The following is a 12,092-nucleotide window of genomic DNA, read 5'->3' as shown; positions in this document are numbered from 1 at the left end:
TGAGAGTTTGTTTGCATTGGCTGAAAGCCCTGGCACGCCCATGCTCTTGTCTGCCTCTTCCTCCCTCCCTCCCTCTCTCTCTTTCTCTTTGTCTAATAAATAAAATAAAAATAAGAAGACTTAAAAAATAAAATTAAAATTAAAAAAACAAGTTCATCAAGCCAATTTAGTGTCCACAGTGATAGTCTTCTTTGGAAGCCACGGTCAGCTTCCCTCTCCTACATATGCAGTGACCATAGGCATGAACTAGGGCCACCTCCAGGCCGAATACCCCTCAGAATAGCCTAGAATTAGACTCTGCCCAAGGCTAGAGTCTTCAGGGTGAGCAGAAGAGTCCTTCTACTCTGTGGCACACGATTCCTTTGTGCAATAGATGGCAGGCTGCAGTGTTTAGAACTGGGTCTAGTCAAGGCCATGTTTGATGTTAACACTAGGCCATGGCCCTTCCTGGTCTTGCTGCTGATTTGTGGGTGGCAGGGGCAAGTGGTTGAATCACTTCTATCCCTCAGCTTCTATTATCTGGCTAGCACAGCTACAAAGTCCCCTAAGACTGACTCAGGGAGATCACCTGCTCCACCGAGTTGTGGTGGGTCCTGTCAAGGTGCTGCTGGTGTGACATCCTGCTTTCTTCAATATCTAAAGCTCAGCTGACAATGTCTAATTGCTTTGATCTTCGACCCTTGTGGGCAGCACCTGTCTTGAAAAAGGGCCACCCACAGGCCTGAGAGAGTCCAAATTCTCCACATCCATACCCCCTGTCATCCCCACTTCTTCCAGACAAAATTTTGAGCAGTTTATCCCAAGAGATCCCTTACCTGACTTTATTACTAATCCTGAGTCAGTCTTTATTTGGTCTTAAGGAGAGTAAGAAAATTCTAAAAACCAGAACAGTCCCAGCCCTTTCTTAAAATTTAAAAAAGAAATCTAATTTTCAGTTTACTGACTGGAACCTTCTTTTCTACTTTTACAGTGTAATTGGGTATCTCGAAGAGCAGATCAAGGGCCTAAGACGATTGAGCAAATTCACAAAGAAGCAAAAATAGAAGAACAAGAAGAGCAGAGAAAGGTGCAGCAGCTCATGACCAAGGAGAAGAGAAGGCCAGGTGAGGGCGCAGCCACTGGGCAGGGGAGGACAGGAATAGGAAGGAGAGGGAATTCAGAGGGCAAAATGAGATCACAAAGAACAGCAGCGGGTCTTTCAGAATACTGAGTCCAGCTGGAGGCCAGTCACTGAGTGAAAGAGTAGGGAAACTCCTGGGATTACTTTGATTCCTATAGTTACAGGTTTTCTGAACTTCTCTGAAAGTATTGATGAAAAGTCCAGTTCTTTCTCTAAAATTTGAATCAATTGCTGAGCCCTACTCCATAGCCCAAAGTCAATAGTTCTTAATCTGAATTCTTCCAGACGCTTTTCATTATTTCTGAACACTTAATTTTACTTCCATTAGAGTGTTTAATACTTTTGAAAGTTAATCACAAAGTCTACTGTCCAAGTTCCCTCACTTGCCAATGTACAAGTTGGATGCAAAAATGGTGCAAACATGGCATTCTATTTGTGATGGCAAGGGGACTTGTTGGAACCATATACACCCACATACACATAGTAATAAATAAAAGTTTTTTTTTTTTTAAATTAAAAGGAGCTGGGCAGGCTGGAGAGATGGCTTAGTGGTTAAGCGCTGGCCTGTGAAGCCGAAGGACCCTGGTTCGAGGCTCAATTCCCCAGGACCCATGTTAGCCAGATAAAGGGGGTGCATGCATCTGGAGTTCGTTTGCAGTGGCTGGAGGCCCTGGTGCACCCATTCTTTCTCTCTCTCTCTGCCTCTTTCTCTCTATCTGTCACACTCAAACAAATAAATAAATTTTTTTAAAAAAGGAGCTGGGCATGGTGGCGCATGCCTTTAACCCCAGCACTTGGGAAGCAGAGGCAGGAGGATCACTGTGAGTTCGAGGCCACCCTGAGACTACATAGTGAATTCCAGGTCAGCCTGAGCTAGAGTCAGACCCTACCTCGAAAAACCAAAACATTAAATTAAATTAAAAGGAACTATTGAGTTGATTTTGATAGACACTAGACATCCAATCTTGAGCTTTTAAAGTAAGGACTAATGTCTTGCTAGTGGTATGTAATAAGATAAAGTTTATTGTTGAGGCCTAGTGGAGCTTCCTGAGCCTAGCTAAAGTTTGGTGATCTGCCTCTGGCCAGCTATGACTCAGCGTAGGAGTTGGAGATCCTGCGCGTATGCGTTTGGGACCAATCATTTCAATAGTCACAGTTTACTATTGGCCTTTACAACCCCCCCCCCACCCCTGTCCTAAAATCTCGACCCTTGTTTTCAACATTATATAAGTAACTGCTTGTAACAATAAAGCGAGTTGCTGCTTTGACGAGACTCCCAGCTTGGTGGTGTGTTCCTTGCTGTCGACAGTCATCCTCCTCCTCAACACCCTGGGAGGAACCAGCGGGCTTGGTCCTTCCTCAGCACTACCCGCTGGGGGAGCCTGGCAGTTTTATCACTTTTTCCTGCTGATGCTCCGGATGGAAACTAGGGTCTTGTGCATGCTAGGCAAACTTGTTGCATGATGAATCAAAGGGATACATTGAACTCAGCAGTGTGGCCATTGCTAAAATCCTGTGTATAAGGAGGTAAGACTTAATAGTAAAAAGCATAGAAAGGAGAGCTGGAGAGATGGTTCAGTGGTTAAAGATACTTTCTTTGAAAGCCTGCTAGTCCAGGTTCGATTACTCAGTGCCCACATAAAGCCAGATGCATAAAGTGGCATATGCATCTAGCATTTGCTTACAGCAGCTAGAGGCTCTGATGTCCTTCCCTCCATCTCTCTTTCATTCCCTCCTTACAAATATATATATATTTTTTTTTCTCAAGATAGGGGCTTGCTGTACCTCAGGCTGTCCTGGCATTCATTCTGTAGTCCCAGACTGGTCTCTAAGTCACAGCGATCCACCTACCTCTGCCTCCCAAGTACTGGGATTAAAGGTGTGTTCCACCATGTCCTGCTAGTGGAGATATTTTTTTAAAATTTCAAAAACACACTTAAGAATAATATATAAATTGGAGAAAAATAAAGGAGTAGGGAAGCTTGCATAGAGGATTTTAAATAGGAAGGTTGAGGAACCCTACTAAAGTTGGTATTGCTGAGCAGAGACCCAAAACAGGTCAGGGAGGTAAGTCAGGTACATGTCTACTGAAGGCGAGTTTTAGACAAAGGTTACAGGAAGTGCAAAGACCCCAATGCAGTGTTTTTAAGGAACAGAAAGGGAGAGCAGTGGGGCTGGAGAGATGGTTTAGCGGTTGAGGCGCATGCCTGTGAAGTCTAAGGACCTGGGTTCGATTCTCCAGGCCTCACATTTGCCAGATGCACAAAGGGGTACATGCATCTGGAGTTCATTTGTAGTGGCTAGAGGCCCTCGCGTGCCCACTCTCTCTCTCTCTCCCTCTCCCCCCTTCTCTGTCTCCAATAAATAAATGAATAAAAATAAAATCTTAAAATAAAAAAAAGAAAGAGGGCTGGAAAGAAGGCTTAGCAGTTAATCGCTTGCCTGTGAAGCCTAAGGACCCTGGTTCGAGGCTCAACTCCCCAGGACCCACGTTAGCCAGATGTACAAGGGGGCGCACGCGTCTGGAGTTTGTTTGCAGTGGCTGGAGGCCCTGGCGTGCTCATTCTCTCTCTCTCTCTCTCTGCGTCTGTTGCTCTCAAATAAATAAATAAAAATAAACAAAAAAATTTAAAAAAAAAAAAGAAAGAAAGAAAGGGAGACCAGTGTTGTTGAGCTCTGGGCATTACAAACAGACAAAGGGTTAGGGAGGCAGTGGAGACCCTGAGTAATGAGGGCTTGGTAGACTACTTCCAGACCGAGAGACGTGGTACACTTCCGTAATCACAGAACTTGGGAGGCAGAGGCGGGAGTGTTTCTGGACTATACAGAAAGACCCTGTCTTATAGCAAGTAGAAAAGGCAATTTTATTTATTTATTTGTTTGTTTGTTTATTTATGAGAGAGATAGGCAGATAGAGAAAGTGGGCATGCCAGGGCTTCTAGCCACTACAAGTGAACTCCAAATGCATGTGCCGCCTTGTGCATCTGGTTTATATGGGTACTGGGGAATCAAACATGGGTCCTTAGTCTTTGCTGGCAGTTGCCTTAACCTCTAAGCCATCTCTCAAGCCCAGACCATTTCTTTAAAGAGGTTGCCATTAATGTTTTAGTAGTGTCATTCGTTGTCTTTATCCTTGATTTTCATTGACATGATTGGAATGGTTCAGTTAGAAATACAGTGTGCTCTGATCTCCTGCAGGTGTCCAAAGAGTGGATGAAGGTGGGTGGAACACTGTACAAGGGGCCAAGAACAGTCGGGTACTTGACCCGTCAAAATTTTTGAAAATCACTAAGGTAAGTATGCCTTTTTTTTTTTTTTTTTTTGGTAGGGTCTCACTCTAGCCCAGGGTGACCTGAATGGAACTCATTCTGTAGTCCCAGTCTAGCCTCAAACTCAGAGCAGTCCTCCTACCTCTGCCTCCCTAGTGCTGGGATTAAAGTTGTGTGCTACCACACCCAGCTGAGTGTGACTTTTAACACAATTTATACAGCTGGTGTATCCCTCTAATTCCAGCACTCATTGTGTGGGGGCCACTGAGGCAGGAGGATCAGAAGTTTAAGCTTATCCTTGGCTACATCATAAGTTTGAAGCTGACCTGGGATACTGAGGACCCTGTTTGGGGAAAAACAAATACCACTTTTACAAAGATTAATGTAGTCCTAGCACATGAGCAGCTGAGGCAGGAGGATTGCTATGAGTTAGAAGCCGGCCAGGGATACCTATCAAGACTCTGTCTACAAATAAACTAAATAGTTTACAATGGTTCCACCCTGAGTCCTAAAATACTTTGTTCTCATATAACGTTTCTATGTTGCTTCTTTTCTAGATGGATCATTTTGGTTACAGATTTTGTTTCTCTGCAGGTTGGGACTGTCTGTATTCTGCTTTCATCCTCTTAGTTCTGATAGGGTTTAGGTTAGTCTTAGTTTTTCTGCAAAATTTTTGGTTAGAGCTCTGAGATGTCTAAGGGAACAAAGAACAACACTGATGACAAAGATAGCCTCAGAAGCATTAGTCCTTTGCAGACTTTTACTCAGTGGATATATCTTTACCTCTAGTGAAGAAGCAGTTATGTGTTTAACCATGGCAAGAATTAATGGTTTTATATATCTAAGGCCTAAAAAAGTCATAGACAGCCTACTATAAATGATTGTGTCATAAAGGTTTAACATATTGTCCCTCCCTCTGCTTGGGCAATTCATGCACAGTAAAAGGGAAAAAGTTTTCTCCTAGAGGTTTTCATCAAAAGTTGATTGTTCATGATGGAGAATGAAATTTCAAAGGGGAAAGTGGGGGGGGGGGGAATTTCCGTGGGATATGTTTTATAATCATGGAAAATGCTAATAAAAAATTTTTAAAAAAGTTGATTGTTCAGGTTGGACATGGTGACACAAGTCTTTAATCCCAGCACCAGGGAAGTAGAGGTAGGAGGATCTCTGAGACCAGCCTGAGCCTACATAGTGAATTCCAGGTCAGCCTGGGCTAGAGTGAGACCCTACCTTGAAAAACAGCAACATAAAAGTTGATGGCTTACTGTTGAATCACCTCCATGCTGCTGTTATGAACCTTCAAACCAGACACAGTTTATATGGAAGGAAGGGATTTAGTTGAAGCTTACAGATCCAGAGGAAGTTCCATTGATGGCAGAAGAAGCTGGGCCCCTTTCACAGGTCCAAGCAAAGAAAGAAACAGCCACAATACAAGCCAGTGCAAAGCCAGTAACAAAACAGCTGGGAACCTCAGGCAGAGCTCAAGCTCTCTGCATAGTTTAAGGCTAGAAATCAGATCTGCTCCCAGTGACACCTTCTCTAGCCAGGCAGCTAGAGATAAGATGAGTCTATTGGGGGACATAAATTCAAACTCCCACATTTACATAGGGCTAAGAACTTAAGAGAATGTAGAGGAAGTGGAGTTAAATCTGATAAAAATGGAAATTTTCATAACCTGATGGGTTTGGTAGTTCATCTGTGGTATCATCTGACCCTTAGTGGTGATACACTTCCAGATTCTTAAAATTGGCAGGCTGCAGCAGAATGCTAAAGACAGTGTGAAGACAGTGGGAGAGGTTCAGTGAAACATCACAGCTGGGCACTGCGGCACACTGTAAGCACAGCACTCAGGAGGTCTTGGCAGCAGGAGGATCATAAATTTGAGGCCAGATGAGGTGCTAATACATTCAAGAATAGCTACATAGATCCTGTATTTAAAAAAGAAAAATCCAGGCGTGGTGATGCATGCCATCAATCTTAGCACTCAGGAGGCAGAGGTAGGAGGATCGCCATAAGTTCAAGGCCACTCCGAGACTACATAGTGAATTCCAGGTCAGCGTGGGCTAGAGTGAGACCCTACCTTGAAAAACAAAATAACAACAACAATAAAAAAAAAAGAAAAAAAGTAAGAAAGAAAAACAGAATGGGAAAATCAGAATAAAATGAGCAAAGCTGTTCTTCATATTTATGTCAAAGTTTTGCTTCAGGATAGAACTCTCTCAGGCTGGGGTGGTGGGTCAGTGGTTAAAGGTGCTTGTTGGGCACAAAAATGGTGTGAGTGTCTATAATCCCAATGCACCTATGACAATGAGAGGTGGACTCAGAAGCTTGTAGGCAGTGGAGGAAGGCTGGCCTTCCTGATGGCAAAATAAGTGGCTCAATGGATAAATCACTTGCCTTGCAAGCATGATTACCCATGTTCAGAACCCCAGCATCCATGTCAGTCTGGTCACAGCAGTGCATACCTCTAATCCCAGTGCTGCCTAGCCAGTTTTAACTGAATTGGTTCAGTGGTCTATCTCAAAAATAAAGATGATTGAGGAAGACATGCAACATCAACCTCTTGCCTCACCACGCATACACATGTATGCACAATTGTACATGTGCACCCAAACACTTTTTAACATGCACACACACAAAGAACCTCCTAGGTATACCATAAAGTTTTGAAAAATATGTGAATTGTTAATAACTTGTATATCTAGACGGTTGTACTTTAGTTATTCTGAATGTTCTATTAGGCATTCAAAACCACTCTGAGGCTGGACATGGTGGTGCACACCTTTAATCCCAGCACTCAAGAGGCAGACATAGGAGGAAAGCTGAGAGTTTGAGGCTACCATACAACTACATGGTGAATTCCAAATCAGCCTGGCCTACAGCAAGATCCTACCTCCAAAAAAAACCACTTTATGAGGGGCTGGAGAGATGGCTTTGTGGTTAAAGTCACTTGCTAGTAATGCAGGATTTGGGGTTTCAGGAGGGGGTCCTCTCAGTTTATGAACCTCAATTTTTGGTTCTGCCTATTTTTAACAAATAATTGATAACTGATTCAAGGGCATAAATTATAAATTACTAAATTCATGAGGGAGGAATTACAAATTGTGGGGTTTATTTAAGGGAAATTGGGACTTAGAAAGAAGGCTATAGCAGAATCAGAAGCACTTGGAAGGTAAGAGAACGCATTTGTGTGCTAGGCACAGGATAGTCCATGAGATTCATTTTAAGGAAATGGAGGTCTTTAGGGAAGGAGGCTGCAGCAGAGCCATAAGCATGTGGGAGATAAGACCTCACGTGCTTGTATGGAAGGCACAGCTTCCTTCTCGAGCTTCCCCATGGAAGAAAGTTAAAAGTGCTGATGGTCTGAGAATAGGCGAGAGGGCCAGGCAGTGAGAATTGGGTAGTAAAGAGAGTTATAACCATGGTTACCCCAAGTTCAAAGAAACTGCACACGTAAAAGGCCCAGAGTTAAATAAAGTACCCATGTGGTAGATCTAGAGTATAAGGGAAATGGGCATGTGGTAGATGCAGAGTCCAGAGGAAAATCATACATATAATTAAAGTGAGAAGTCACCCCAAAGTATAAAACAGGGGCAAGCAGAAAAGTTTTCCCAGACCAAGAAGCAGTATTCTGTTCTTCCTTCCCCACTCTACCCTCAGCCTGACAGGGTGAAACCACAGAGTAATACAGAGAGGACTAAGGAAGTCTGGGAACAACCATTATAGTCAGTTGAAAATGTTTCTTTTAGCTGGGCATGGTGGCACACACCTTTAATCCCAGCACTCGGGAGGCAGAGGTAGGAGGATCATCGTGAGTTCGAGGCCACCCTGAGATTACATAGTGAATTCCAGGTCAGCCTGAGGTAGAGTGAGACCCTATCTCGAGAAACAAACAAAATAAATAAAAAATAAATAAATTTCTTTCATCAGATTCAGGTTTGCAGAGGGGAAGACCCAATAGGTTTGTAGATTAAAAGGTCAGGGTCCAGTGCCAACCTACCTAGGTAGTAAAGGCTGCCCAGCTAGGTAGCATGCTAGACTGTGGACAGCAGGGGCACTGTAGCTATCGTAGATGAATCTAGATCAGACACAAGTTCCATTCCTGCCAAGGCAGGTTGGCATGTGGGGTGGCATCTCCTAATTCTCTCTTTAGGCTTATGTTTCTAACTAAAACTGTCTAAAAGAAGCTAACTTTCTCCTGAGTCTCCTCTATTAGCAAAAACCTGACAGCCTGGATTCAGTTCCCGATTAACCATGTAAAGCCAGGCACACAAAGGGACATGAATGTATCTTTAGTTCATTTGCAGAGGAAGAGGCTCTGGCATGCTCATTTTCATATCTCTCTCTCTCTCTCTCTCTCTCTCTCTCTCTCTCTCTCTTGTAAATAAAATATTTTATTTATTTATTTATTTATTTATTTATTTATTTATTTATTTATTAGAGTCAGAGAGAGAATGAGAATGAGTGGCACCAGGGCTTCCAGCCACTGCATACAAATTCCAGACACGTGTGCTCCCTTGTGCATCTGGCTAACGTGGGTCATGGGAAATTGAACCTGGGTCCTTTGGCTTTGCAAACAAGTGCCTTAACCTCTAAGCCATCCCTCCAGCCCTAAATTTTTTTTTTAAGAAAACCACTCTATATGGTAGAGGGGAACATATGAGAACAAAATATAGTGAATGACCTGTATGTATGAAAATGCGATGGTGAAACTCAATACTTTGTATGCCAACCTAAATTTTTTAATATATTTATTTATTTATTTATTTATTTGAGGGGGGGGCACTCCAGGGCCTCCAGCCACTGCAAACAAAATCCGGATGCATGTGCCACCTTGTGCATCTGGGTTACATGGGTCCTGGGGAATCAAACCTAGGTGTTTTGGCTTTGCAAGGCAAGTACCTTAACCACTAAGCCATCTCCCCAGCCCCCTAATTTTTTTTTCAAAAACATCATATTTGTTGATATAGGAGAGAATTTTGTGAAAGCATACTAACATGTCATGACAATATTATTAGGTTGTCAAATACTGAAATACCTTTATTACAAATCAGATCAGCTTTTTGTGTGTTTTTTAGGTTAGTAGAGTTGTGCTTAGGAGAGACATGAGAGCTTATATTAAGCATATACCTTCCTACATTCCTGTTGTACATTCCATTCTTTTCCACCTATGTCCCTTTATCCAATACTCACATTCTACTCATCTCTAAACTCCAACATGAAATCTTTAAGTCAGTTAACCTGTTTCTCTTGTTTTCTTTTGCTTTTGTTGGTTTTTTGAGGTTGTTAACGTGTTTCTTTTAACAATAATGTAAAAAGATTTAGGAGTTAACTGTAAAGCATCTTTCTGCTGTTTTTTCTTTATTTTATTTATTACTTATAAGCAGAGAGACAGAGAATGAGCATGCAACAGGGCCTTTTCCCATGGTAAATGAAGTCCAGATGCATGTGCTACTTTGCAAATCTGGTTTTATGTGTACACTGAAGTATTGAACCCTGGCCAGCAGACTTTGCAAACAAGTGCCTTTAATTACTGAGCTCTCTCTCCAGTCCTTGTTTTTCTTTTTTAAATTACTGGGCATTATTATATAAGAGGAATTGTTAAACACTGTTTATTTTGTTTGGCAAATTAATAAACTATACTAATGAGGAAAACCTGAGTGCATTCTCCAAACCATTGCCTTCAAATTCTATTTTGTGAAAACAAGGATGTATGGTTTTAAAAATTATTTATTTATTTTGAGAGAGAGAAAGAGGCAGGTAGAGATAATAGGCGAAGCAGGGTGTCTGGTCACTGCAGATGAACTCTAGACACCTGTCACCTTGTACCTCTCACTTACATGGGTACTGGGGAATTGAAACTGGGTCCTTAGTCTTTACAGGCAAATGCCTTAACAGTTAAGCTATCTCTCCAGCCCCTCAAGGATGTGTTTTAAAGGCTCACTTTAATGAGCACAGCCCCAATTCATGTTTCTTAAATTAGTGTTCCAAATGAGATTGTGTAGCTACAATTGGTTGTACTGCACCATCTAAAGAATGAGGCATGGAAACTACCCTAGAGCATTTCATGTGACTGACTTCTGGCCTCTTCCATTACAGCCCACAATTGATGAGAAGATCCAGCTGGTACCTAAGGCGCAGCTGGGCAGCTGGGGGAAAGGCAGCAGTGGCGGAGCAAAGGCAAGCGAATCTGGTACGTGTGGAGCCCCTCAGGAGAAGGTGGTCTGCTAAAGCCTTTGCCCTACAGCACTTTCCCAGTCATTACATAAGGATCTAAGGAAAAGATCTCTAACTAATCATGCTCAAACTTTTATTACAGTTTCTATTTTACTAAAGATCTTTAGACATTTAACCTTTCAAAATATTTTAGTTATGCTATTTAACTAATATATACTTTTTATTTTTCTCCCCCTTCCCCCATTTTGTAGACAGGGTCTCACTCTAACCCAAGCTAACCTGGAACTCACCTGAGTACTAGAATTAAATGCATGAGCCACCATACCTGGCTTTCTTTCTTTCTTTCTTTCTTTTCGAGGTAGGGTGTCACTCTAGCCCAGGCTGACCTGGAATTCACTCTGTATTCTCAGGGTGGCCTCAAACTCACAGCAGTCCTCCTACCTTTGCCTCCAGAGTGCTGGCATTTCTTATTTTTTGAATTAATGTCTTGTTACATAGCCATGGCTAGCCTCAAATTTGAAATCCTGCTTCAGCCTTCCCTTTGAGATTTCAGGCAAGTTTGGTTCTTTTTCATTTGTTTATTTGTTTTTGTTTGTTTCCTTCCTTTCCTTCTTTTAGGTCTCCCCCCCCCCCCCCCGCTCACATACCCCAGGTAGGGTTTCACTCTACCCCAGGCTGGTCTCCAACTCTTAGTGATCTTCCTACCTATAGTGTGTAATGATCAGAGAAGTTGACATATTTATCAGCTCATACTTTAATCTTTTTGCATGTGAGAATGGTAGTGGGGATTGAAGTCAGGACCTCTGTGCATGTTTGACAAATCCTTTTTATTTTTGTTTTGTTTTCTTGAGGTAGGGTCTCACTGTAGTCCAGGCTGACTTGGAATTCATTATGTAGTCTCAGGGTGGCCTTGAACTCAAGGGTGATCATCCTGCCTTTGCCTCTCAAATGCTGGGACTAAAGGTATGCGCTACTATGTCTGGCTCAAATGCTTCTTTTGAACTATATCTCCAGTTTCACTATGTGTGTTGGGAATCTTAAAAATTCACTCTAAATCAAAGTGTGGTGATATCACTCTACACAGGTAAGCTGAGGCAGAAATAATGGCCATGAGTTCCAGACCAGCTTGAGCTACATGCTGAGTTTTAGGCCAGCCTGGGCTAAAGAGTAATACCTTTGTTTCAAAATACAAAAAGAAAAAAGCCAGGCACGGTAGCGTTTAATCCCCGCATTTGGGAGGCAGAGGTGGGAGGATGGCTGTGAGTTCAGGGCCACCCTGAAACTATATAGTGAATTCCAGTTCAGTCTGGGCTAGAGCAAGACCCTACTTCAAAAACCAAAAACAAACAAACAAAAAAAGAATCCTCTCTACTAGGTATTTTTGCAATCTTCAATTAGCCGTGGTCAAGTATACTTACACTGATTGTTGCAGAACGCTACAAATTTCTACTCTTCCTGCTGCTAATGCCCAGATCACGGAGTCCCCAAAGACCAGTGAGAGTCTGACACATATGCAACAGCAAAGA

General features: G+C 42.5%; 1 protein-coding gene across 29 annotated transcripts in view; it reads left to right on the top strand.

Moving 5' to 3' along the window:
* The window catches only part of Eif4g3 (eukaryotic translation initiation factor 4 gamma 3), a 312,912-nt gene that overhangs the window by 249,927 nt on the left and 50,893 nt on the right, over positions 1–12,092 (top strand). For all 29 annotated transcript variants that reach the window (XM_045149125.1, XM_012948573.2, XM_045149124.1 and 26 more), the window contains 3 exons: positions 971–1,103; positions 4,319–4,413; positions 10,489–10,582. In XM_045149125.1, coding sequence (XP_045005060.1) covers positions 971–1,103; positions 4,319–4,413; positions 10,489–10,582 — 322 coding nt within the window. The remainder of the gene's footprint in view (positions 1–970; positions 1,104–4,318; positions 4,414–10,488; positions 10,583–12,092) is intronic.

The sequence above is a fragment of the Jaculus jaculus genome, chromosome 5, assembly GCF_020740685.1.
Source record: "Jaculus jaculus isolate mJacJac1 chromosome 5, mJacJac1.mat.Y.cur, whole genome shotgun sequence".
Lineage (NCBI taxonomy): Eukaryota > Metazoa > Chordata > Mammalia > Rodentia > Dipodidae > Jaculus > Jaculus jaculus.
Note: the sequence above shows the minus strand (reverse complement) of the source record. Positions and strands in the feature narration are given on the sequence as shown.